We start from the raw sequence: 21666 nt of genomic DNA, 5'->3' as shown, positions 1-21666 counted from the left end.
GGCGCCTGTAGTTCCAGCTACTCAGGAGACTGAGGCAGGAGAATGGCGTGAACCCGGGAGGTGGAGCTTGCAGTGAGCCGAGATCGCGCCACTCACTCCAGCCTGGGCGACAGAGCCAGACTCCGTCTCAAAATAAAAAGAAAAAAAAAAAAAAAACAGCATTCTGCTCTGAGTCCCATCCTGCTGATACCTCTCCCAAAGGGCATTTCGGACGCAACGATTTTTAAGAGTTGTGTGCGCAGGTCGTGTGTGTCATCGAGAACAGCACAGGGACAGAACAGGCACAGGGTCCCACGGGGTTGAGGCCACAGTCCCACTGTCCTGGCCTCCCAGGACTCTATCCCGCCCCCACGGCTCCTAGCCTGATGGGACCTGCACCAAGCTGCCCACGGGGCCCTCCTTCCTCAGCCTTCCCAGTTGCACATCAGTTGTGAGCGCACAGGTCCACCTAGGTCACTGCTGAAGACCGAGGAATACAGCAGGCACTCAATCGCTGCAGGGAGAGGGGGCGGGGCAGAGGACCCTAGAGGCACCCCAGTGACGTGGGGAACTGGTGCGGCACCCCGTGCCCCTGCTCTGCTCCCTATGACCCAGCTGGCACGCCTCGCCAAGGGGAGGGCCTTGCAGCACCCGGGCACCCAGCACTGCCTTGTGGCCTCGCTGACCTGCTTACAGTAAGAGCCCAGCGCCCAGACGAAGGGGGAGGCAGCTCATGCGTGAGGATCACACCCGTGCACATGCGTGGGAACACACTTGCCTCACGCCTGGCCTTCCAGGGCCCAACCAGGCTGGAGACAGGGGGTCCACAAGCGCCCCACACCAGCCCAAGCGGTCTCACCTTCATCTTCTGCTGGTGGCGGTAGATCTGCCAGGCGATCTGCACGTGCACGGCACACCACCTCCCTGGCTTCTGAGACAGGACGGAAGCGCTCAGTGGGCTGGCGCCACCCCCACCCATGTCTTCTGCAGACTCTTGTTGTCACGGGCCCCCCGAGGCCACCCCAGAGGCACCAGAGTCTTCCCTGCCACAGGCCTTCCCAACGCACACTCACCTTGACCACCGCCCGGTATGGGTCAGACACCTGTGGAGACAGGACAGGAGTGTTAGGTCCAGGCCCCTCAGGAGGCCGAGTCCTGGGGGTGCAGGGGACACGGCCCCTTTGCTGTGGCCACCAGCCCACCCAGGGCCGGGCCAGGGCAGGCCATCACGGGGGTGGGGATGGGTGCCCACTGACACCTACCCCAGGCGCTTTCTGCAGGAGTGTGTGAACCGCACCAGCCCGGCGGGCCACCTCAATGGGGTTTGAAGTCTGAGGGGAGAAAGAGAGAGAGAGCTTGTGTGCGCGTGGGGCAGCCCGGGCAGGAGGACACCTCGGGGCTTCCTGGGTCTGGCATGGGCCTGTGCCCTGCTTTGCCTTGCTGTGGGGCCCCACACGCTATTACCCAGGGGCAGCCTGCCCCCCCTCACAGGACCACCACACCTTTAGCCTGCCAGTTTCTGCAAAGGTGGGAAGAAGGTGCTCTTGCCAGAGAAGGTGGGTGACCCTCCCCGGGAGCCACCTGCTGCCAGGGCCGAGTCAGCCCCACCCGGACGGGAGTGGTGCCAACCTAGTCTCCAGCCCAGGAGAAGCTGCTGTGAGCCTGGATGGGCCAAGGGAAGATGGTCGTTTCCCACTAAGGATACCAGGGAAAGGGAGGTCCCAAAGCAAAGACTGGCCGTCACACCACACTCCTTTCCTGCCCAGACTGGCTCAAGTACCCCTTCCCTCTGGGCTACGCAGCTGTGCTCAGGGTGAGGCCGGGACAGGTTCCTTCCCTCCCAGACTCAGGGCCTCAGTGTCCTGGCTGTCTGGGCTCAGGGCAGTGCCCCCAAGAGTCCCAGTCTGGGGGTCCCTGCTCGACATCTGCAGGTGAACCACATGCATCCCCCCTTCTCCATTCCTCTGAATTCCTCAACCACGGGGTCTGGGGGCCCAAGACCCTCTGGTGCCCAGGGGTGCCTGGTCCTCGGAAGCGCTGTCTGCCCGCCACGAGGTGGGTGGTGCCCCAGGTGAGCCCAGGTGGGCGTGCTGGGGCCTTCAGGGCAGCTACGGGCAATGAGTTGGGGGCTAAAGGGTCCTACAAGGTGAAGGGCTTGGCAGCTACCGGGAATGGCCCAGGCCCCGTCTTCAGAACCCAAGGCCCACAGGTGAGGAGGCCTCAGGACTGAGGTGTGTGCCACTCCGTGGAGGGTGGGGTTACAGCACAAGGCCGGGGACAGTGAGGAGGGTCACAGGGTTCCCTCTCCCCTGGCTGAGGTGGCAGACAACCTCCTGAGGTGCGGACGGTCCCATAAGGCCCAGGTCCCCTGCGGTGTGGATGGTCCCATAAGGCCTGGGTCCCCTGTGGTACGGGCGGCCCCGTAAGGCCTGGGTTCCCTGCGGTGTGGATGGCCCTGTGAGAACCAAGTTCCTTGTGGTGTGGACAGCCTGTGAGGCTGCCGTCCACACTGGGGCCTCCTGCCAAGGACTAGAATGTTCTCCATTGAGGCTTCCACAGTGTGCCCTCTGCACGGTCCCACCACCTCCCAGGGCTGCCCCCGGGTCAGACCCCCTGCTCCTCCCACAGTGGCCACACACAGACCGCAGGGCCCCCACCCTAGCCAGGGCTGCTCATGCCAGCACCGAGATGACGACAGGTAAAAGGGAGGGAAGTGGGGGTGGTTGTGGGCAGAGAGTTTGGGGAGGTTGTCATGCACTCCCTCCAAAATCCCCCCACTGTGCCTGCCCCACCTGCCAGGGGCAGCGGTACCTTGGGCTGAAAAGCACCCTGCAGGGAGCCGAAGGGGCCGGGGTGTGGGAGCAGGCTGGGCAGTCCCGGGATGGCAGGAGGGAAGGACGGGAAGAACTGTAAGAGAAGCAGAGCGGATGGAGTGCGGGGCCCAAGTCCCCACCTCAGCCTCTGCCTGTAACCAGGAGGTGGGACCAACGCAGCAGGGGCAAGGCCAGGCGAGGTACGGCCCCATCCACCCACAGCCCCACCTGCCCGCCTGTAGCCAGGGCCTGCGTGCACAGCGACACGCGCCGGGCCCCTTGGGGACACTCACACTCACGCTGGAATGTCGGAAGTAGGGGCTGTCCAGCTTGGGCGCGTACTTGTCAAACTGGAAGGGAAGGAGGGGAAGGTGAGGCCCCGCACACACGACACCCTCGCTGGGCCCCGGCCCCCGCCCACCTGGCTGGGCTGGGCAGTGACAGGACGGCGCTGTGCTTCCCGAGGCTGGCGGCTGCGGCCAGCCGTCCCAGGTTCCTCTAGAGCGCCAGCCCCACGGCTCTGAACTCAGTCTCAGGCCAGGGCGGCCCGTCCATTCTAAGGCTCCCCTTGCATGGGGTGGGAACTGGGGTCACTTGGGCAGTCTGTGTGCCCGGCTGAGGCCCAGGGCATGAAGCCCTGGGTGCTGGGCCGCGCTGGGGACACACCCGGTAACTGACAAACTGGCCAGTTTCCAAATAAAACTCGAGAGAGTGGAGGGGACTCGAGCCCCCAGCAGCTCCCTGCTCAGACCGGGCCTCCGGGTCGGGGGACATGGGAGGCACTGAGTCCTGGTCCCTGTGTCCCTCAGGCCTGTCTGGGCCTCCAGCCCTGGCACTGGGATCTAGTGCGGGTGTGAGGGTGTCCCATGCACGTGTGCACGGGGTGCCTGCCTAAGTCCAGGAACACGGCCCAGAGTGGGGACCTCATGGCACGGCTTGGGGTGGGGACACCAGAGGGCACGCTGGGGACCGGACAGACGGACGGATGACAGAGAGGTGCCGCCGGCCCCCCACCTCCTCCTGGGCTGGTGTGCGTGCGAGCGTGTGTCTGCGTGTGCCTGCTGCGTGTCCCCGCCCCACGCCCGCCCCCGCCCCCTGCCAGCACGCGGGCCTACGCACCGGCGGGGGTGCGGCGGGCGGCGTCGGGGGCAGCCCTGCGGGGAAGGGGGCGAATGTGTGTTGGTGCTGGTGTGTGTGTTGGTGCGTGTGCTGGTGTGTGTGCTGGTGCTGATGGAACTCCGCCCGCAGCAGAGCCCCCGGGCCCAGGGAGGCGCCAGGCCGCTCGGCGCTCTGCACCAGAAACCGCGTGTTCAGCTCTTGCCTGAGCAGCTCGTGATCTACAAGAGAAAAAGAGAGAGAGACAGAGAGGCACGTTGGCCGCGGGCTCCCGGTGGGGCGAGGCGGATAGTCACCTGGCACTCCCGGGGTCGGCAGGCCAAGCCGGGGTGGCCGCTCGCCACGTGCGGGCCCAGGGGTGCAGGTAAGAGAGGAGCCTGTGACCAAGTACCAATCAGAATCCCCGAATGAGGCTGGCAATACATGATTGGCTGGCTGAATGAGACCGACAGGCTGGCATCTAGAGGCAAGAGAGAACACGGTGAGCCCCTCCCCAGGAGCCAGGGTCCAGCCACCCCCAGGCCAGCGTCCTGGTCCCATCCCGGGACACACGGTCATCCCTAGCCTGGGCCAGCCTGACTCACAGCCAGAGGCAGCGCCTGGGGGCTGAGGAGGAAGCCTTCGCGGTTGGGGTTCCACTGGGATGGCGCCTGCTTGATGTGCGGTCCCCTCCTCCCAGGGCTCAGGACCCAGCAGGCTGCGGGGGAGGCCTGGCCCCAGCAGGGGAGGCCCGTGGGCCTGTCTCAACGTGAACACGTCTATACATGCATGCACACGTGTCCTGCCTGTCCCCACACGCACAGGGCCCGCGGCCCAGCAGGGACCCCTGGGGAAAGGCACACCTGGAGGCACCATTCAGAGAGGTGCCCAGGATCCGCGGAGCCCGCAGCAGGTGGAGGGCCCGGCTGTGCGCCCCTCCCCAGTGGCTGTGTCCCCACACCCCCTACCCCTGCCCTGGGTGAGCTCGCGGCCGAGACACCTACCGGCCGGGTGTCCTGGGAGGACCAGGCTGCTGGCCGGCAGCGCCGGGGGCGGGGGCAGTGTTGGGGGCGCGGCAAACATGGCCGCGTGGAGCTGGTGCTGCGCCTGGGCCCGGAGCGCCAGGTGTGAGGTAGACAGGTGGGGGCCCGGCCCGTGAGGCGACAGCGACACGTGCTTCCCCAGGCCCAGGGGGGCGCTGCTGCTCCTGCTGCGGGACACGGGGCTCAGTGCCTGCCAGCCCGGGCCCTGCAGAGCCCCCCAACCTGAGGCCGCACGGGCCCCGCCGCCGCGGGGACCCCACCTGAGGCCGTGGCCCGCGAAGGCGCCCAGGGATGCAGGCACGTGTGTCGGGAGCAGGCCGCGGGGCTGCGGGGTGTGGCGGGGCGGGGCAGGGGGCTCCTTCTTCACCAGGGGGCTGGCGCGGGAGCCGGGCGGGGGCCCCGGGCAGGGCGCGGCGTGGGGCGCGGGGCTGGCCGCGGGCAGGAAGCTCTCGGCGCTGAGCTCACGGCTGCGCTCCAGGCCTGACACCTTGGGCACCGCCCCGGCCTTGGCCTCCGACTTCTCAAGCGCTGGGCCTGCAGAGAGAGGGTGGCTGCGTTCAGACCAGCAGGGCCTCGTCCCTGCCCCTCCTGTGGCCCAGAGAGCCCAGGAAGATGCCCGGTGCCCAGGCCACATCTGGTCTCCTGCTGTGCCCCCATTTCAGATGAGGCAGTCACGGAGGCCACACAGCCAGCTGGATCTCACCGGGGCTCCAGGCCCCGCCCAGCGGAGGGAGCTGGCTTGGGAGCCTGGGCCTGGGTCGGAGGTCGGGGGTGGGGGTGGGTAGCCCACCTGCCCGAAGGTGCATGCAGGGACAGGACAGGACCTGCAGGAGTCAGTCCCTGGGCAAGGGCTGCTATGACCTCATTTAACAGACAAAACCAAGATACATCAAGGACTTGGCCCAAGAGGGGAGCTGGATTTGAATGCAGGAGCTAGGGCCCGTGTGCCTATGCCTTGTGTTCACCGCCCCCGATGTGCCCCCAGCCCAGGACACGGGTCCATCCCACCCCAGCAGCAGCGCCCACAGCTGGCGCCCACCTTTTCTGACACCCCCTGGTGGAAGGCTTGACCACTTCCCGGAAACTTGGGCAGGGACTGGGTGGGAGGCTGCCCCCCGGTGACTGCCCATCTAGGCATGTCCCCTGCAGGTCCTGTGGGCCCACTGGAGCCTCTGGGGCCTGCCCCCCCGACCCCCGCACACCCCAAACCCTCCATTTGAGGCCCCTGCAGGCAGGTCTCGGATCAAGTCCCCAGGAGCCAGGAGAGGGCAGTGTCCATGCAGCGGAGCTCCTGTTGCCTGGGATCAGGAGCTGTCACAGTCGGGGGCCAGTTTCGCAGAAGCAAAACCAGGTTCCAAATGCGACATGCCTCCTGTCCCCGGCAGACGCTGCTTCCTTCCTGAGGCCTTGGGATGGTGGAGCCATGGCCCGCGGGGACAGCTGCAGCCATCCCTGCTCCATGTGACCATGGAGCCTGGTCTGCTGGGGCCTCAGGGAGCTCCTCCCAGGCAAAAACAGGCAGCAGGAAGCAGCCCCATCTTCACCCTTCATCTGGGGCCAGGCCTTCCACAGCAGCCACCACCCAGTGACCGCAGAGAGGCTGTGCAGAGGACACAGGAGAGAGGGAGCCCACGGCACTGTCTCCACCAGTTTTCCCAGCCCCCTGGGTCAGCCCCACCGGACCTCTCCTCCTCTCCCCCACATCTCCAAGCCAGCCCTGCGCACAGTAAGAGCCGTGATCAGGATGGAAAGAGGCTTGGGCTGCGGGCCTCCTGTGCCCTTCTAGCACCTCCAGCCCTCACTGGCACATTGTCCATCCAGATGCAGCAGCAGCAGCCACGGCAGTGAGCTGAGTATTCAACAGCCCTGCGTGACACTCCCTCTGCAAGGCCAGCTGCCTCTCCTGTTGGGGTCCGTCCCATGCACACCCCTTCCGACACCACTCCATCTGCACCTGCTTTGCTGAGATGCTCTGGTGTGAACAGGCTTCCGACTTGAAGGCAGGTGAAGGCCACGACTGCTACAGGGCAGTAGGGCCCATCCCTGCCGGCGCTGGCACGGCCTGTCCTGTCTAATCACATCCTGGTGAAGCCGCCCCAGCAACAGGGCGGTTCCAGCTGGAAACCCAGAGAGGCGGGAGCCGAGACCCCATGGTCCTGCCAGAGATGCTGCCCACCTAGGCCCTGATGTGGGAATCCCAGAATCCCAGCACCGAGGAGGCCCTAAGAAGACGCTGGGGCTGCCCCCACTGGAGAGGGTTGCTGGACCGTAGACACCCCACCCCACAGCTCACGGCCACAGGGTACCACGGCCTGGCCTGGAAAGGCTCTCCAGGCCCCTCTACCGCACCACAGGGCCTCGCAGGCTGCAAAGCCAGGGACGTGAGTCTGAGTCCTGTTTCTCTTTCACTCGGCAGCCACAGGTGCTCGTGATGCCTGTGGCGGGGGGGCCTCCAGTGCCAGCTGGTCCCGAGCGTCTGACCCCACGAGCCTGGGGAGGGCCTGAGAGCAGGCGTTCCTAATGGTTCCACCTTGGGAGCCGCTGCTGCGAGCGGAGCCCAGGCCCTGCCTACGGCTCAGTGGCTTCCTCTACTCTCCCTTGCTCCTGGGGGCTTCCCAGCAATCCCAGCACCCTAGTTCGACCCAGTTCTGCACCCCAGGCCCCAAGGCCATCTCTCCCCAGACTTCAGGGGGATGTCCTGCCACCAAGATGCAGGGCGCACCATGTCCCTTCAGAGGCCCAGGAGCTGAGCTGAGGGGGACCCACTTACCTTTATCGGTTCCTGGGGCAAAGAGCTTCTCGGAGCCCACGGATGCCTAGAGAGAGAGAAGGGGGTCAGGGGCAGTCAGGGTGGTCCTCATCCTCGTGGACCCTGCGCCCGATGCCCACACACAAGTCTGGGTGGGTTTCCAGCAGAGCCAGGCAGGATGTGCCCTTGTGGATGCCCCATGTACGAGGTGAACGCGCTTAGTCCTGAGCTCCACACGTGTGTACATGTGCTCACGCCAGGGGCACACGGGCCCCTCTCTGCTCAGAGCAGCTTCCTAGAGGGGGTCTGAGTGAAGATGGGGTTTGAGGGGGGATCAGGAACCAAGGCTGCTGCTGGCATGCCCTGGAGGAGCACTGGCATTTGGCAAATCTGCATCCCTCCCAGGAGAACCAGCACCAGGAGCTGTTTGGGCCCCCACCCGTCAGGCCAGAGGTGGATGATGGAGAACCCCAGAACACACGTCCTGTTCCCAACCACGGCCCAGCACAGGCGCCTTGGCAAAAGTGAGAGAACCAGGATACCGACCAGGCTGGACATCTGGGTCCACCAGGCCGCAGGACACCTCGCTATGCTCCCGGGCTGGCTGAGCTCCAGGCCTGGTGCCCAGCACCCACAGGACACTGCGCTACGTACCTGGGGCCATTTGAGCTCCCAGCACCCATAGGACACCGCGCTACGTGCCTGGGGCCGGCCGAGCTCCCAGCACCCATGGACACCACACTATGCTCCCAGGCTGGCCGAGCTCCAGGCCTGGTGCCCAGTGTTGTTCAGAGGCAGCTGAGTGTCCTGGGCCACGTGGGGGAGTCTCTCAGAGGGTCAATCACAGAAATTGCGCAGCCCCACTCCTCCGTCTCTTTCAGAGAAACTCACCCAACCACCCGCCACAAGCGGGTGGCAAGAGCGTGGGCCTGTCAGGGCGAGAGCATGGGCCTGTGGCTACTGATAGGGAGGGGTGGACGGAGAGTCCCACGCTCTAGGGGACTTCACAGCAGTTTTCAGGAATGAGCTTGGTTAAGAATGATCTTGGCCGGGCACGGTGGCTCAAGCCTGTAATCCCAGCACTTTGGGAGGCCGAGACGGGCGGATCACGAGGTCAGGAGATCGAGACCATCCTGGCTAACATGGTGAAACCCCGTCTCTACTAAAAAAATAAAAAAAACTAGCTGGGCGAGGTGGTGGGCGCCTGTAGTCCCAGCTACTCGGGAGGCTGAGGCAGGAGAATGGTGTGAACCCGGGAGGCGGAACTTGCAGTGAGCTGAGATCCGGCCACTGCACTCCAGCCTGGGTGACAGAGCGGGACCCCGGCTCAAAAAAAAAAAAAAAAAGAATGACCTTAAATAGATATATCCCCCCTAGTTTCTTCTTTTTTGTTTTTGTTTTGATTAGACAGCTTCATTGAGTTGTGGACTGAACATTTCTGTACAGCTGGAATTCACACGTTGAACTCACCCCCCAGGTGATGGGATGATGGGATCAGGATGTGGAGGGTGGTGAGGTCATGAGGTATTGAGTGTGGATGGAGCCTCACGAACGGGATCAGTGCCTTATAAAGGGCCCCAGAGAGCGGCCTAGCCCCTTCCACCATTGAGGACGCAGCGGGAAGGCACGCTCAGTGAACCAGGAAGCCCTCACAGGGACTCTGCCATGCCTTGACCTACTTGCGGCCTCCAGCACTGTGAGCTGTGCATGTCTGTTGTGGACAAGGCACCTGCTGGGGTACTGGGCCAGAGCAGCCCACATGGACTAAAGACTTGAGATGTAATTCACATACCATCCAGCTCACCGTCTAACGCTTACAATTCACTGGCGTTTAGTATGTTCACAGTGATGTACCTGTCACCATGGTCAATTACAGAACATTGTCATCACCCCAAAAAGAAACCCTGACCCATAACCCTCACGCCAACCCTGGGAAACCACAAATCTTTGTCTCTGCAGAGCTGTTCTTTCTGAACTTCCATGTGAATGCTGTCAGGAGACACGGACCTGCTGTGACTGGCTTCTCGCACTGCACGGCTTTTGACGTTCACCCACCCTGCAGTGTGCACCCTGGAGAGATCAGGGACGCTCCGTGTGTGGAGGAAGCAACTGCAAAGAAGTGTTATGTGGTATCTGGACAATGTGCCTGTGCTTGGGCACGTACACACACTTGGGCATATACACACTCGGGTACGTGTACGTGGGCACACTCACTCTCGGGTATGTGTACGTGAGTGCACTCTTGGGTACGTATAGGTGGGCGCACTCGGGTACGTGTATGTGAGCACGCTCTCGGGTACGTGTATGTGGGCACTCTCGGGTATGTGTACATGGGCACACTCTTGGGTACGTGTACGTGAGCGCACTCTTGGGTACATGTAGATGGGCACACTCGGGTACGTGTATGTGGGCACACTCACTCTTGGGTACGTGTACGTGGGCACTCGGGTACGTGTACGTGGGCACTCTCGGGTACGTGGGCACACTCACTCTCGGGTACGTGTAGGTGGGCGCACTCAGGTATGTGTACGTGAGCACGCTCTCGGGTACGTGTACGTGGGCACTCGGGGGCGCGTGTGTGGGCGCACTCGCTCTCGGGTACGTGTATGTGGGCACACTCACTCTCGGGTACGTGTATGTTGGCACACTCTCGGGTACGTGTACGTGGGCATATACTCTCAGGTACGTGTACGTGAGCGCACTCTTGGGTACGTGTACATGGGCGCACTCGGGTACGTGTGTACCTGGGTGGCAGTGTGTGCATAGATGTTTGTGCCCATGAGCATCACATGTGTACGTAGGTGCGCGAGTGTCGACGTCCATGTTGGTGAAACTGTAGAACGGGTCTCGAGCTCGTGTCCACCAGGAGAGAGCAGTCCGCTCTTGGGATGGTTGGGGTGGGGGGCACAAGAGACTTGGCTTAAACCCTCCTATTTTAAGTTTTTACAGAGGAGACTGCTTTCTGGTAATACTTGTGTAATTGAAATGTAACAATGACAAAGGTAATAAAATAAACAGCTTTCGCTACCAGGGAGGGGCCAGCCAGGCTTGCCGAGCAAGCACGGCTGTGAGAGACCAGGTCATGGGGAGCATCTGACTCGGAGGCTGGGTGCTGGGAGACGGGGGCTCTATGCTTGTCTGTCCCCGATCTGTAACATGATCTGTGACTCTTAGGGTTAAAACAATAAAAAGGGATTTAGGAAGCTGGCTGGTGAAAAGTGCACAAGACCCACAGCTCTCTAACTTGCTAAAATCTGGGAGGGCAGCCAGATGCGGTGGCTCACACCTGTAATCCCAGCACTTTGGAAGGCTGAGGCGGGCAGATCACAAGGTCAGGAGATCGAGACCATCGTGGCTAACATGGTGAAACCCCATCTCTACTAAAAATACAAAAAACTAGCGGGTGTGGTGGTGGGTGCCTGTAGTCCCAGCTACTTGGGAGGCTGAGGCAGGAGAATGGCGTGAACCCGGGAGGCGGAGCTTGCAGTGAACCAAGATTGCGCCACTGCACTCCAGCCTGGGTGACAGAGCGAAACTCCATCTCAAAAGAAAAAAAAAAACTTGGAAGGCGAGGGCAGGGGCCCTCCCAGAGCCAGGAAGCTCGACAGGGCTTGAGCCAGCCCAGGGGGGCACTGGGCGTTGGGAAGAGGCCTGCTGTCCCCATGCCACAGCGCACGTTTCCCATCACTCCCATCAAAATCCCAAGCAGGTGTCTGGAACACATGCATTACTAGGTCCTTACTACGGAAGCTGCTTCCCCTGAATCCCGCACGGCCCAGCCAAGGGAGCTGCACTGCTGTCCAGGGCGGAGAGGAGGTGGCTCAGGGTCCACTGGGGCCTGATGTGGGGATGGGGTGAGGCCAAGCCCAGCTGTCCAGAGGGCAGGGACACCCGTGTTCAGCAACTGGCAGACAGGTCAACGGTGAGTGTGTGGCGAGACAGCGCCTGCCTCAGCCACACATGCACATGGAGGAGCTGTTGGCACATGCTCCGTGAGCCTCAGAAACATCACAGGAGCTAAAGCCAGACCACAAAGAGCACGCAGCCACGTGACCGTGAGCGCAGCCCCAGCCACAGCAGCCAGAAGGGTGCTGGGGGTGGACAGGAGCTCGGGGGTTCAGGGGCGACGGTGGTGGGTGTACAGTCGTAGGTATATGTCAAAAAGCAAACCGCACACTGAAAATAGCTGCCTTTACCGCAGAAATAAATAGGTGCATTTTACCACCAGTAAATGACAGCACTGGAAACCAACGAAACGACGCGACACGATGCCGGGACGCACGGACAGACGGACGGAGATCCAAGAGTGGGATGAGAAGCCCCAAAGTTCCCACGGATGCCGGGACGGACGGAGAACCACAGAGCAGAATGAGGAGCCCCAGATGGGGTGCAGGCTGTGGGGGCCAGGCATGGGGTACAGGGTGTGGGGACCGGGTGTGGCGTGCAGGCTAGGGGGGCCAGGAGTGGGGTGCAGGCTGCAGGCTGTGGGAGCCAGGAGTGGGGTGCAGGGTGCGGGGACCAGGCGTGGCATACAGGCTGCGGGGACCAGGCGTGGGGTGCAGGCTGCGGGGACCAGGCGTGGGCTGCAAGCTGTGGGGGCCAGGCGTGGGGTGCAGGCTGCGGGGACCAGGCGTGGGGTGCAGGCTCCGGGGGCCAGGCGTGGGGTGCAGGCTGTGGGGGCCAGGCGTGGCGTAGGTCCTTCAGAGCAAGCTCCTGTTTCACCCCCTTCTCGAAATAATTCCAGACAGATCACAGACATAAAAGTGAAAAACCATCAATGTATCAGAGAAGACCAGGTGTGGATTCCACGTTGCTGGAATGGGAAGCTCTTCCTAGTCATATCACAAGAGCCCACACCACAGAGACCAGCGGGTCCATGCCTGTGAGATGGCAAGAGCCAAACAGGGCCTGCCACACCCACACGCGCCCAAAAGGCCCCTGCACGGGAGGAAGGTGGGCCCCTTGGAAGGGGGCAGTGGTTGGGCCCCGCATGTGCATGTGTTAAAGGGCTGCGGTACAGCTGCTGTGCGGGGATGCGGAGCTCCTGGCACTGACGCTACATGGCCTACTCGCCCTGTGCAGTTCCTGGGGGGGTGAGGGGTCCATCCACCTGCTGAGGTCCGGCAGTGGCGGGGGTCCTGCAGCCCAGCCTCCTGCTGGGTGAAACACCAACTCTGTGTCCAATGTCCCCAGCCACCAACCCCAGGCAGTGAAGTAGAACGTGCTTCTGAGAGGAGGGGGCCGCGGCTCAGACCCAGCTCAACCATGCAGGGGCTGGGTCAGATGGAAGCTAGGAGATCCCGGCACCCCACGCAGGGACCCTCCCAGCCCCAGCCCAGGGCCCCGATGACCCTCTCCCTTCCCCAGCCTTGCAGCCACCACCCCTCGAATCCTGGCTTGTTACAAAGAAAGAACGACAGAAACCTCTCACCCCTAGGAAGTCGGGGGCCCGGAGGTTGGGGCGTGTGCCTTTCTCCCCTCTGCTCGCCTCAACATCATCCCCCAGAAGTGTGGCTCCCATGGGGTTTGCCTCCACCTCCCTGCCCCATCCAGCCATTGCTGGTGACCCAGGCTGCGCAGTGACCATCCAGCATCAGAAACGGGAAGGACTCGAGAGAAATAGGAGGAACAGTGAAGGGGTCTGCGCAGGTGGGCAGGGAGGAGTCCAGACCAGCCTTTGGGCCTCCAGGGGGCTTGGGGCCCCTCAGAAAGGGCTTGGCACTTCCTTGGCCGTGCCCATCCCCAGCAGTGACAGCACCAACCGCTCCCTTGGGCCAGGCCCCCAAATCTGGGCCCCTCACACAGCAAGGATGGGGATGATGCACCCCAGTGCTGCTCCACGCCAGCCAGAAACCAGGCACTGAACGCCGAGGCCTGCCACAGCCCCCTGGGGTCTCGCCTGGGCCTGCACCATCCTCCTGGGAGGCCTTCCGGACACTCATCTGAGGGGCTGCCCCGTCTCTGGCACCCACACGGGCCCTCTTCTTGGCTGGTGTCCCGGGTTTGAGTGGCCTCTTCACCAGGTGGCCCACCTGTTAACTGCCCCCCCGTGGTTGGGGCGGCAGGCCCCACCACGCTGCCAGGAATCTCCAGGGGCCAGGAAGGAGGCGGGTGCTGAGGCCTACCAGGTGGGCAGAGGGAGGAAAGGCCAGCTCGGCCTGCAGTTTGACGGCCAACCCAAAAGGCAGACACCAAAGCACAGTCCCCAAAGCCGGCCCTCATCTCTAGAGTAACCACAGGCTGGAGCCCTGTCGGGGGCTCTGCTGCTGTTCCCCTCACTGGGACTCAAACACTCTAGTGGATTCCGCTCCACGTCCCAGGCTCAAGCACAAGCTCCCCAGAGCCACAAGGGGGCGCCCCAGACACCAGCAAAGCCAAGAGGGCTGCAGGGGAGGGGAGGGTCCTCCGCACGGGCCGCGCGACTGGGGCCGTCCAGCACCCACGCTGGTCACACCACAGTGGGCCCTACACTTAGCAGACAAGTTTGCTCGGGGAAGTTGAGCATGGGTGCGCCAGGGGTCCTCGGCCCTAGCAGAGACCCGGAGCGCAGCTGGCCTCCACCTCACAGTGAGAACCCGGATACCTGGCCAGGTGCAGCCACGCCCATTCCGGAGGGCTGAGAGCAGACCAGGGGCCGGCCCTCTGGGGGCCTGGCCCAGGCTCCAGCCCCTTCCTAGACCACACACAGGAGCTGCACCTTCTGGGGCTCGTTCTCCCACGCGGTCCCTCAGCTCTTTCCCTTCCAGGACAGGGCTTCTGGCGCTGGCCAGCTGACCTAACGGGGGTGGCAGCCCCAGGGGCCACCAGATCCGCGTTAACTTCCCAGCCATGATCTGCAGGAACGTGACCCAAGCGCGAGCAGCCGCCTTCGCCTCCTATCCCGGCGCTGAGCCCGCGTGGGGTGGAGGGAAGGGGCTCACTCCAGCCCGGGGTACAGGTGGGAGGACTCCGGGCCCGCAGGCTCAGGGTCCCTGCGGAGAAGCAGGGGGGACGCCCGGGCGAGCCTCGGCCCCCGCGAGGTGCACAATCCTGGTGGCGGGCGGAGGTCAGGGCGCGCTTTGTCTGCTAGGACCCGACCCACGGAGCAGCCTCGGCCAGACACGCGGCGCAGCCTGGGCTAGCCGCGCCCCGCCCCAGACAAAGAACTCCAACTCCGGGCAGGTGAGCGCGGCGCCGGGAACCCGGGTGGCCGATTCCGCACCGGGGCGCAGACAAAGGCACGCGCCCCCCACAACGCTCGGCCCCGCCTCCACCGCCGGATCCCGGGTGCCCGACCCGGGCCTGGGACCCTCGGCCGCGCCGCACCCCTGTCCGCCAGCCGCCACGTGCGCCCCCGGGAGGACGCGGTCTCCGCGCTCGGCTCCGGGAGAGGCGGGGTGGGCAGAAGGCCCGGGGATCTCGGGCGTCCCGCTCTTCTGGGGGGCGGTCGCTCCCTCTCTCCTGTCCCCCAAAGTCCCGATCCCTCTCCGGAGTCCGCAGCGCGCACTCACCTCGCCGGCGCCCCAGGCGGTCGCCACTAGTCCGGGGGCCGGAACCCGGGTGCATGGAAACGGGCGTGGAGCGCGGCCCCCGGGTGGCCCCGGCCCGTCCAGGCGACCCCTCTCCCCGCGTGCCCTGCTCAGCCGAAGCTCGGGCCGGGGACGCGCATGTCCGCCGCGCCGGCTCTGCGCGCTCTGGGCGGCACTCGGTGCGCTCTCGGCCCCCGGGCGGACGTCGGGCGCGGCGCGGGACCCGAGGCGGCGGGCGCGGAGCTGGGCGCGCGGGAGGCGGGAGCGCGGGCGGGGCGGGGGCGGGGCGCGGGCAGACCCGACTAATCCAGCCCCGAGGCGCCGATCTACCCGCGCCCGCCACCGGCCCGGGGTCCGAACGCGCTGCCTCCGATCGCGGCCACCCGGGGAAGCGCGCGCAGCGCTGGCCGCACTAAGCGCTGTGTGGGCGCCGCTCCTCCGGTCCTCACAACAAAAAGTTGTGGACAGCTGCCACCCCGCTCCCAGAAGGGGAAACTGAGTCAGAAAGGGCGACAGCCAGGCGCGGTGGCGGGCGCCTGTAACCCCAGCACTTTGGGAGGCCGACGTGGGCGGATCACTTGAGCCCAGGAGTTCGAGACCAGCCTGACCAACATAGGGAGACCCCCCCCCCTCTACAAAATAAAAAATTAGCCAGAGGTGGCGGCGCGCGACTGTGGCCCCCGCTACTCGGGAGGCTGAGGTGAGAGGATCAATTGAGTCCGCGAGGTGGAGACTGCAGTGAGCCGAGATTGCACCACTGCACTCCAGCCTGGGTAACAAAGCAATACCCAGTCTCAATAAAAGGAAAAAAGAGCGACCTCATTGCCACTGTGGAGAGCTGGCACCTTAGGAGAGGAGCCCTCCCCCCAACCACCCGCTGCAAGTCCCGCCCTCCCTGGGCCTCAGTTTCTCCCTCTGTGAAACGGGGGTGTAAAGTCGGAGACGGCTCCAAGCAGCTGCTGTAGCTGCAAACGGCCGCACAGCGCACCCCCCAAGACCACCGCCCTGAACCCCCCCGGGAGGGACAGGAAGCACCTGGCTCTCCCTTAGGGTAGGGCGCTTGAATTCGGATCCAGACCCAGCCACGCCTTCCTGCAAAGGCTGCTTATGTGCGCCAGGCCGACCCAGACACCCGGGGCGGGACCTTCCATCCCAGGGCACAACTCTGGACCCCGCAGTTGGGAAGTGTTTAAGGTCGGGTCCCTCCAAGCTGCTGCGTGGCTGGGGGCACACAAGGAGGCCGGCTCTGGTCGGGCCAGGGACAGAGGACTTGGGCACAGGTTTCAGGAATGAGGTGGGAGCTGGGGCCACGTTTCTATTTCTGGGCTTGGAAGCCTGGCCCAGGCAGGGCCATCCATGGGGGAACCTGCAGCCATTCAAACCGCGGGAGCGGCTCCCACACGGGTTCGATGGAGCCCTCTGCAAGCTGGACCAGCACTTTCTGCGCCTTTACACCTCCAACGGTATAGAAGGAATCGCCAAGGTCGGCCTCAGCCAGGGAGTTCCAGCCCTCAGGTTCTATTTGAACTGTTTAAGCAAATATACGTATTCCCTTTAGCAACAAGTGGCCCCCAAAGTCCTGCTGTTTCCTGCCATGAAAACGGCATGCACTTGTGCACTTCCAGATGTACTGCGTGCCGCAAGCCACAGGGCCCTGAAGCCTATACTCTCAGGACTTGGACAGGTCACCACTTGTCTCACTGACGAGCAAACAGACGTGCTGCTGGCATGGCTGGTCTATGGCAGAGGCAGGCTGGCTGCAGAGCTCATGGCTCAGCAGGGACACTCCTCTAGGAAGGTGGTGGGCCACTCCTGAGATGGGGATGGGGCTGTTCCATTTGAGATGCGTGGAGCCCTCAGGGAGATGTCAGGGTTAGGGTCAGGCCCAGGGTACTGGCCTGAGCAAAGCCAGCCAGGAGGGACCATGAGGACAAAGGCCATGGAGGGGCCCTGTGTCCAGGTCATTTCTGTCCATCGGGAGTCTGGATGGCGAGGCCCACAGAGAGGGAACGGGCAGCGGGAGGGGAGGAGAGAAGACAGACTCAGGCACAACTCTAGCTCAGCCCCTTCCTGCATGCCTGGCCCTGGGAGGGATGCCATCCCCGGGCCCTGCTCTGGGGTCCCTGCATAGATGGGGCCAGTGTATCCTCAGCCCTGAGAAGCTGTGCTGCCATCGGCTCCTTCTCCGGATGTAGAGCACAGGGGCCCGGGGTCCAGGAAGTTGGGGGATCAGGAAGGAATTGCGGGGCAGCAATTGACCAGCTCCAATTGGGCTACGGCCACAGTCTCAATGTGGCCAGCTTCTCTCTTGGGACCTCACCACTCCAATCACAGGAGAAGCCATCTTCCTCCCACAAACGAGGCTTCCAACCCCACTTTCCAACCTCAGTCCTGAGGCTGCCTTCAGCACTGACTGTCCAGGAACAGGTAGAGATCCTGACCTGGGTCAACGGGGTCGAAAACCCAGTCTCGAGCCCTGCCCCACAGCCCTGCGCCCCAGTTTGGGAGTGAAACTAGACCCTGAGAACCGGGGGCAAGTCTGTGTTTTGTTTAGAAAGGAGAGTAGCTCTGATATGAAAGATGTAACGAGGTTAGAAGTCTAGAAGGAAGCAGAGTGGGAATAGATTATCTGGAGAAAGAAAGGCATTCACCGGAGAGCACGCTGATATTAAACATCAGGCTTCCAGGCCAAATATACATAATCCACTTAGGGACTTGATGGTGGTGTTCAGAGGCACATTTATCCAGAGCTTACGGTTCAGCAACCAACACTGTAACTGTGTCTGTCATTGTTATGCACCGGCAGAGGGTCGGGGGGGGGGGTCATCATGGGAAGGTGCTGGGGACCCCGACCATTACCAGGGAGTGCAGGGCACATAGGGTCCTCTCAGCCATGCTGCCCCAGCCCCCCCGGGACACTGGATCACCCTGGGAACTGCCCTGGGGGGCACCCAGCCTCCAATTGGCCATGGTTAGCTGAGTGCCGGGGCTGGGAGACCACAAGACTGCTTCCTCAAGGCTGCCACTCTGCGGGGAACATATCCTTGAATTGGGCTGTGTGGCCCAGTGACCACGATGCCGCCAGGTCCGAGGACAGGGGTGGGGGGCAGCAGGAAGGCCTGGAGAGGGGCGTCCCACAGGACAGGGGTGGGTGGTGGGGGGCAGCAGGAAGGCCTGGAGACGGGCGTCCCACAGGATGAACACTCAGACACGCCTAGCAGGCTCCGGACTGGGGGGGTTGGGCCTAGGCCTGCGCCTGCTATCGCAGGCCATGGCCATGCTAGCAGTGTGGCTTTGCCATGGAATGACTCTGCAGTTCTGCCTGCCACAGAGGTGTGCGCTCTCTGAGCAGGGCTGTGGCGCATGGGTGAGGGGTAGGCCAGGCTCCCCAGGCCCGAGGGCGGTTTCATGGGGAGCCCGGAGAACCGTGCATTCGCCATCTCCATCCAGAATGTCGGGAAAAAAGCAAAAGCCAGAATCACCTATAGAGATGCTCAGAGGCTGCCAGCCTGGAAATGCAAATCCCGGAAAATTTCATCTCCTGGGGAAAGGGCAGAAGGCGCCGGAACTTCGGAACTTCGCGGAAACGCAGAAACCAGGGAAAGCCTCTGAGCAGAGAGGATCCCAGGGGCTGGGGGAAGAGCCCAGGGATGCTGTGCCGAGGCCCTGAATGGCAGCGCCTTCCCGAACCCTGAGGCCACAACCGGCCCTGCCGGCTGGTACACAGGCACGAGTGCCCTCGGGGAGAAAGGTGGGGCCACCTGCAGGCCCCAAGCCCCCACCCATCCTCATCCTCAGATGGGGCTGTCCCAGGTTATCCAGGTGAACCTAAATCCGAGCACTGGCATCATTTTGAGGAGAAGAGACACAAAAACACACACAGAGGAGGGGCCCGTGAGGACGCACAGGGGCGGAGACAGAAGTAATGCAGCTACCAGCCAGGGATGCTGGGGTCACCAGGAGTGGGAAGAGGCAGGAAGGATCCTCCTCTGGGGCCTCTGGAGGGAGCGCGAAACTGACACCATGATGCCGGATTTGTGGGTGTGGCCCCCACACTCACGCTCAGGTGGGGCGGCTACCATGAAGGCCACGGGACACCACGGCCCCAGGCTGCCTGCCAGGGAAAGCCGTGACCCCCTCCGGAGATACACCACGGCTGCATTCCCAACCGAGCAGAGCTGTGCACAGTGCAGGTTTAACATTTGTTAAATATTAAATCACAGGAAACGCGTACCTCCCCCAAACACATCGAATTCGGCCATCCCCACAGAGGCCCGGGCCGGCACTACTCGCTACTCGATTTTACCGGCAGGAAACCAGGGCTCAGAAGGTCTGCGGTGGAGGTCGCCCCCAGCAGGGGGCAGGATGGGGCCAAAGGCCACACAAGCTTGTCTCCAGAATTTGGTTTCCGGTTTCGAGATACAGTTCCAACAGCACATTTTATTTTTCAATTTTTTGGAGACAGAGTCTCACTTTGTCACTCAGGCTGGAGTGCAATGGCACGATCTCAGCTCACTGCAGCCTTGACCTCTTGGGTTAGGTGACCCTCCCTCCTCAGCCTCCCGAGTAGCTGAGACTACAGGCACACACCACCACACCCAGCTGATATTGTATTTTTTGTAGAGACGGGGTTTTGCCTTGTTGGCCAGGCTGGTCTTAAACTCCTGGCCTCAGGTGATCCGCCCACCTCGGCCTCCCAAAGTGCTGGGAGTACAGGCACCCGCCACCACACCTGGCTAATTTTTGTATTTTTAGTAGAGATGGGGTTTGCCATGTGGGCAAGGCTGGTCTCGAATTCCTGACTTCAAGTGATCTACCCGCCTCAGCCTCCTGAAGTGCTGGGATTACAGGTGTGAGCCACCGCAACTGGCCCAATTGCACATTTTAGAAAAGCATTAAGATGCATGTTTAACATCAATTAAATTACATTTATTTAAACATACTAATCAAAACCCACCTTATGAAACATCCTTTCTGTGACACCCTCGTCTGTTCCAAATCCACTCTGGGCCGCTGTTTTCGGACCCCAGTTTCTGCTGGTGCCCTGCAATGACGCCCCCAGCTGGGCCTCCTGAGGGTGTGGGTTGCCCTCGAGGCTTCTGAGGCAGGGCAGCACCTCCTCCACGTGCCAGGGGTGAGGGCCTGAATGGGGGCCCGTCACTGCTCCCTGCCACTGCCCAGGGTCCTCTGCTAATTGCTGACCCCTCCCAAGGCGGCGAGGCCCTTCCCGATGCTTCAGGGTCTGACGCCCGCTGTGGTGTTTGTGGGACCCCTGAGGTGCCCCGTGGTGACTGATGGCTCTGAGCCCCTTCTCTGGACTTCTGGGCTTCCAGCGCAACCTAAATCTTCCTTTGCCCCGACGGGGACACCACAGGGCCCTCAGGACAATCCAGGCTCTGTTCTTGGAGCCCCGTGAGCGAGGCCAGGCCCGTGGAGCGGAGCAGGTGCCCAGGTACAGCCAAGTGGGGCCTCTGAGGCTGGGAGAAGCAGGAAACCAGTTCCCCTGAGGTCGGTACCTTGACTTCAGCCTGGTGAGACCCGCCCTGGACCTCCAGCTCCGCCGCTGCCACCAGCTTGTGCCGTTCTGGGTGACTGTGTTTACGGGGACTTGTCACAGCAGCTGTGGGACGCTGAGACCCCCTTCTGCCCGCGTTGCCCCGAGTCTGTGATGTCACTGCCTCAGCCAGGCCCCGCTTCTGCTGGGACCGGTGCAGGAGCCTCGCTGGCTGTTGGGCCTTTGATCTGAGGACCCGGGTGCTCGCTCTGTGGTGGTGATGATCTCGGTCCTCAAAGGGACAGACAGGCACCTTCTGCCCATGCCCTCAGCCTGGCTCCAGTGAAGCATGGATACCAGCTCAGGGTGGGGCGCCACCCCTTCCTGCCCCCAGCAGGCCCCCCACAAACGCCGAGTTCTACCACGTGGGACCCAGGCAAGCCGGGCCCTGCAGCCTGCCATACAGAGAGCACAGACAGCCTGTCTCGGGGACCCAACCACCCAAGGCCCCCACGCCCCACGGAGCCAACCCTCTCTAGGCCCTGCTGGGCTCAGCAGCCCCGGGTCAAAGTGCAGGGCTCAGGCAGGAGGGTGGCGGCTTCAGAACCCCGCACACCCTGTGAGGTCACCCCATGGTCACCTGGTGTGGGTCTATGTCCAGCAAAGGGAGTCCTGGCCCAAGTTCACCAGAGACGGTAGTGCCAGGGACGCCGCTCCCTGCACTTCCGTCCCTAGGGAAGGACGGATGGGCCTCCAAAGTCCCCGGAACGGTGCTCCCAGGAGTGGGCTGGGGTGGGTGGGTGTGAGTCACACATAGAGGAAGGCCTCCGTGAGCCGCAGATACATGCAGCAACCCTTCCTCAGAAGGTGCCTGCCTGGCCTGCTGGCAGCCGGATATAACAAAGGCGTAGTCCACACACTGGAAACTTCCCAGGACCCTGCGGAGGCCGAGCAACTGCGGGGTGAGTGCCCATGGCAGGGGCCT

General features: G+C 63.1%; 1 protein-coding gene across 1 annotated transcript in view; it reads right to left on the bottom strand.

Annotated features, from left to right (window-relative positions):
• FBRSL1 (fibrosin like 1) overlaps nt 1–21666 on the bottom strand; it is a 107175-nt gene that overhangs the window by 9557 nt on the left and 75952 nt on the right. Inside the window, exons 6-14 of the mRNA XM_026449525.1 lie at nt 7701–7746; nt 5191–5464; nt 4892–5097; nt 3912–4129; nt 3086–3142; nt 2791–2886; nt 1242–1310; nt 1053–1082; nt 839–910 (exon numbers count right to left, since the gene is read on the bottom strand). Of these exons, the coding sequence (XP_026305310.1) occupies nt 839–910; nt 1053–1082; nt 1242–1310; nt 2791–2886; nt 3086–3142; nt 3912–4129; nt 4892–5097; nt 5191–5464; nt 7701–7746 (1068 nt within the window). The remainder of the gene's footprint in view (nt 1–838; nt 911–1052; nt 1083–1241; nt 1311–2790; nt 2887–3085; nt 3143–3911; nt 4130–4891; nt 5098–5190; nt 5465–7700; nt 7747–21666) is intronic.

This window comes from Piliocolobus tephrosceles, chromosome 10 (genome assembly GCF_002776525.5).
Source record: "Piliocolobus tephrosceles isolate RC106 chromosome 10, ASM277652v3, whole genome shotgun sequence".
Taxonomy (NCBI): Eukaryota; Metazoa; Chordata; class Mammalia; order Primates; family Cercopithecidae; genus Piliocolobus; species Piliocolobus tephrosceles.
Note: the sequence above shows the minus strand (reverse complement) of the source record. Positions and strands in the feature narration are given on the sequence as shown.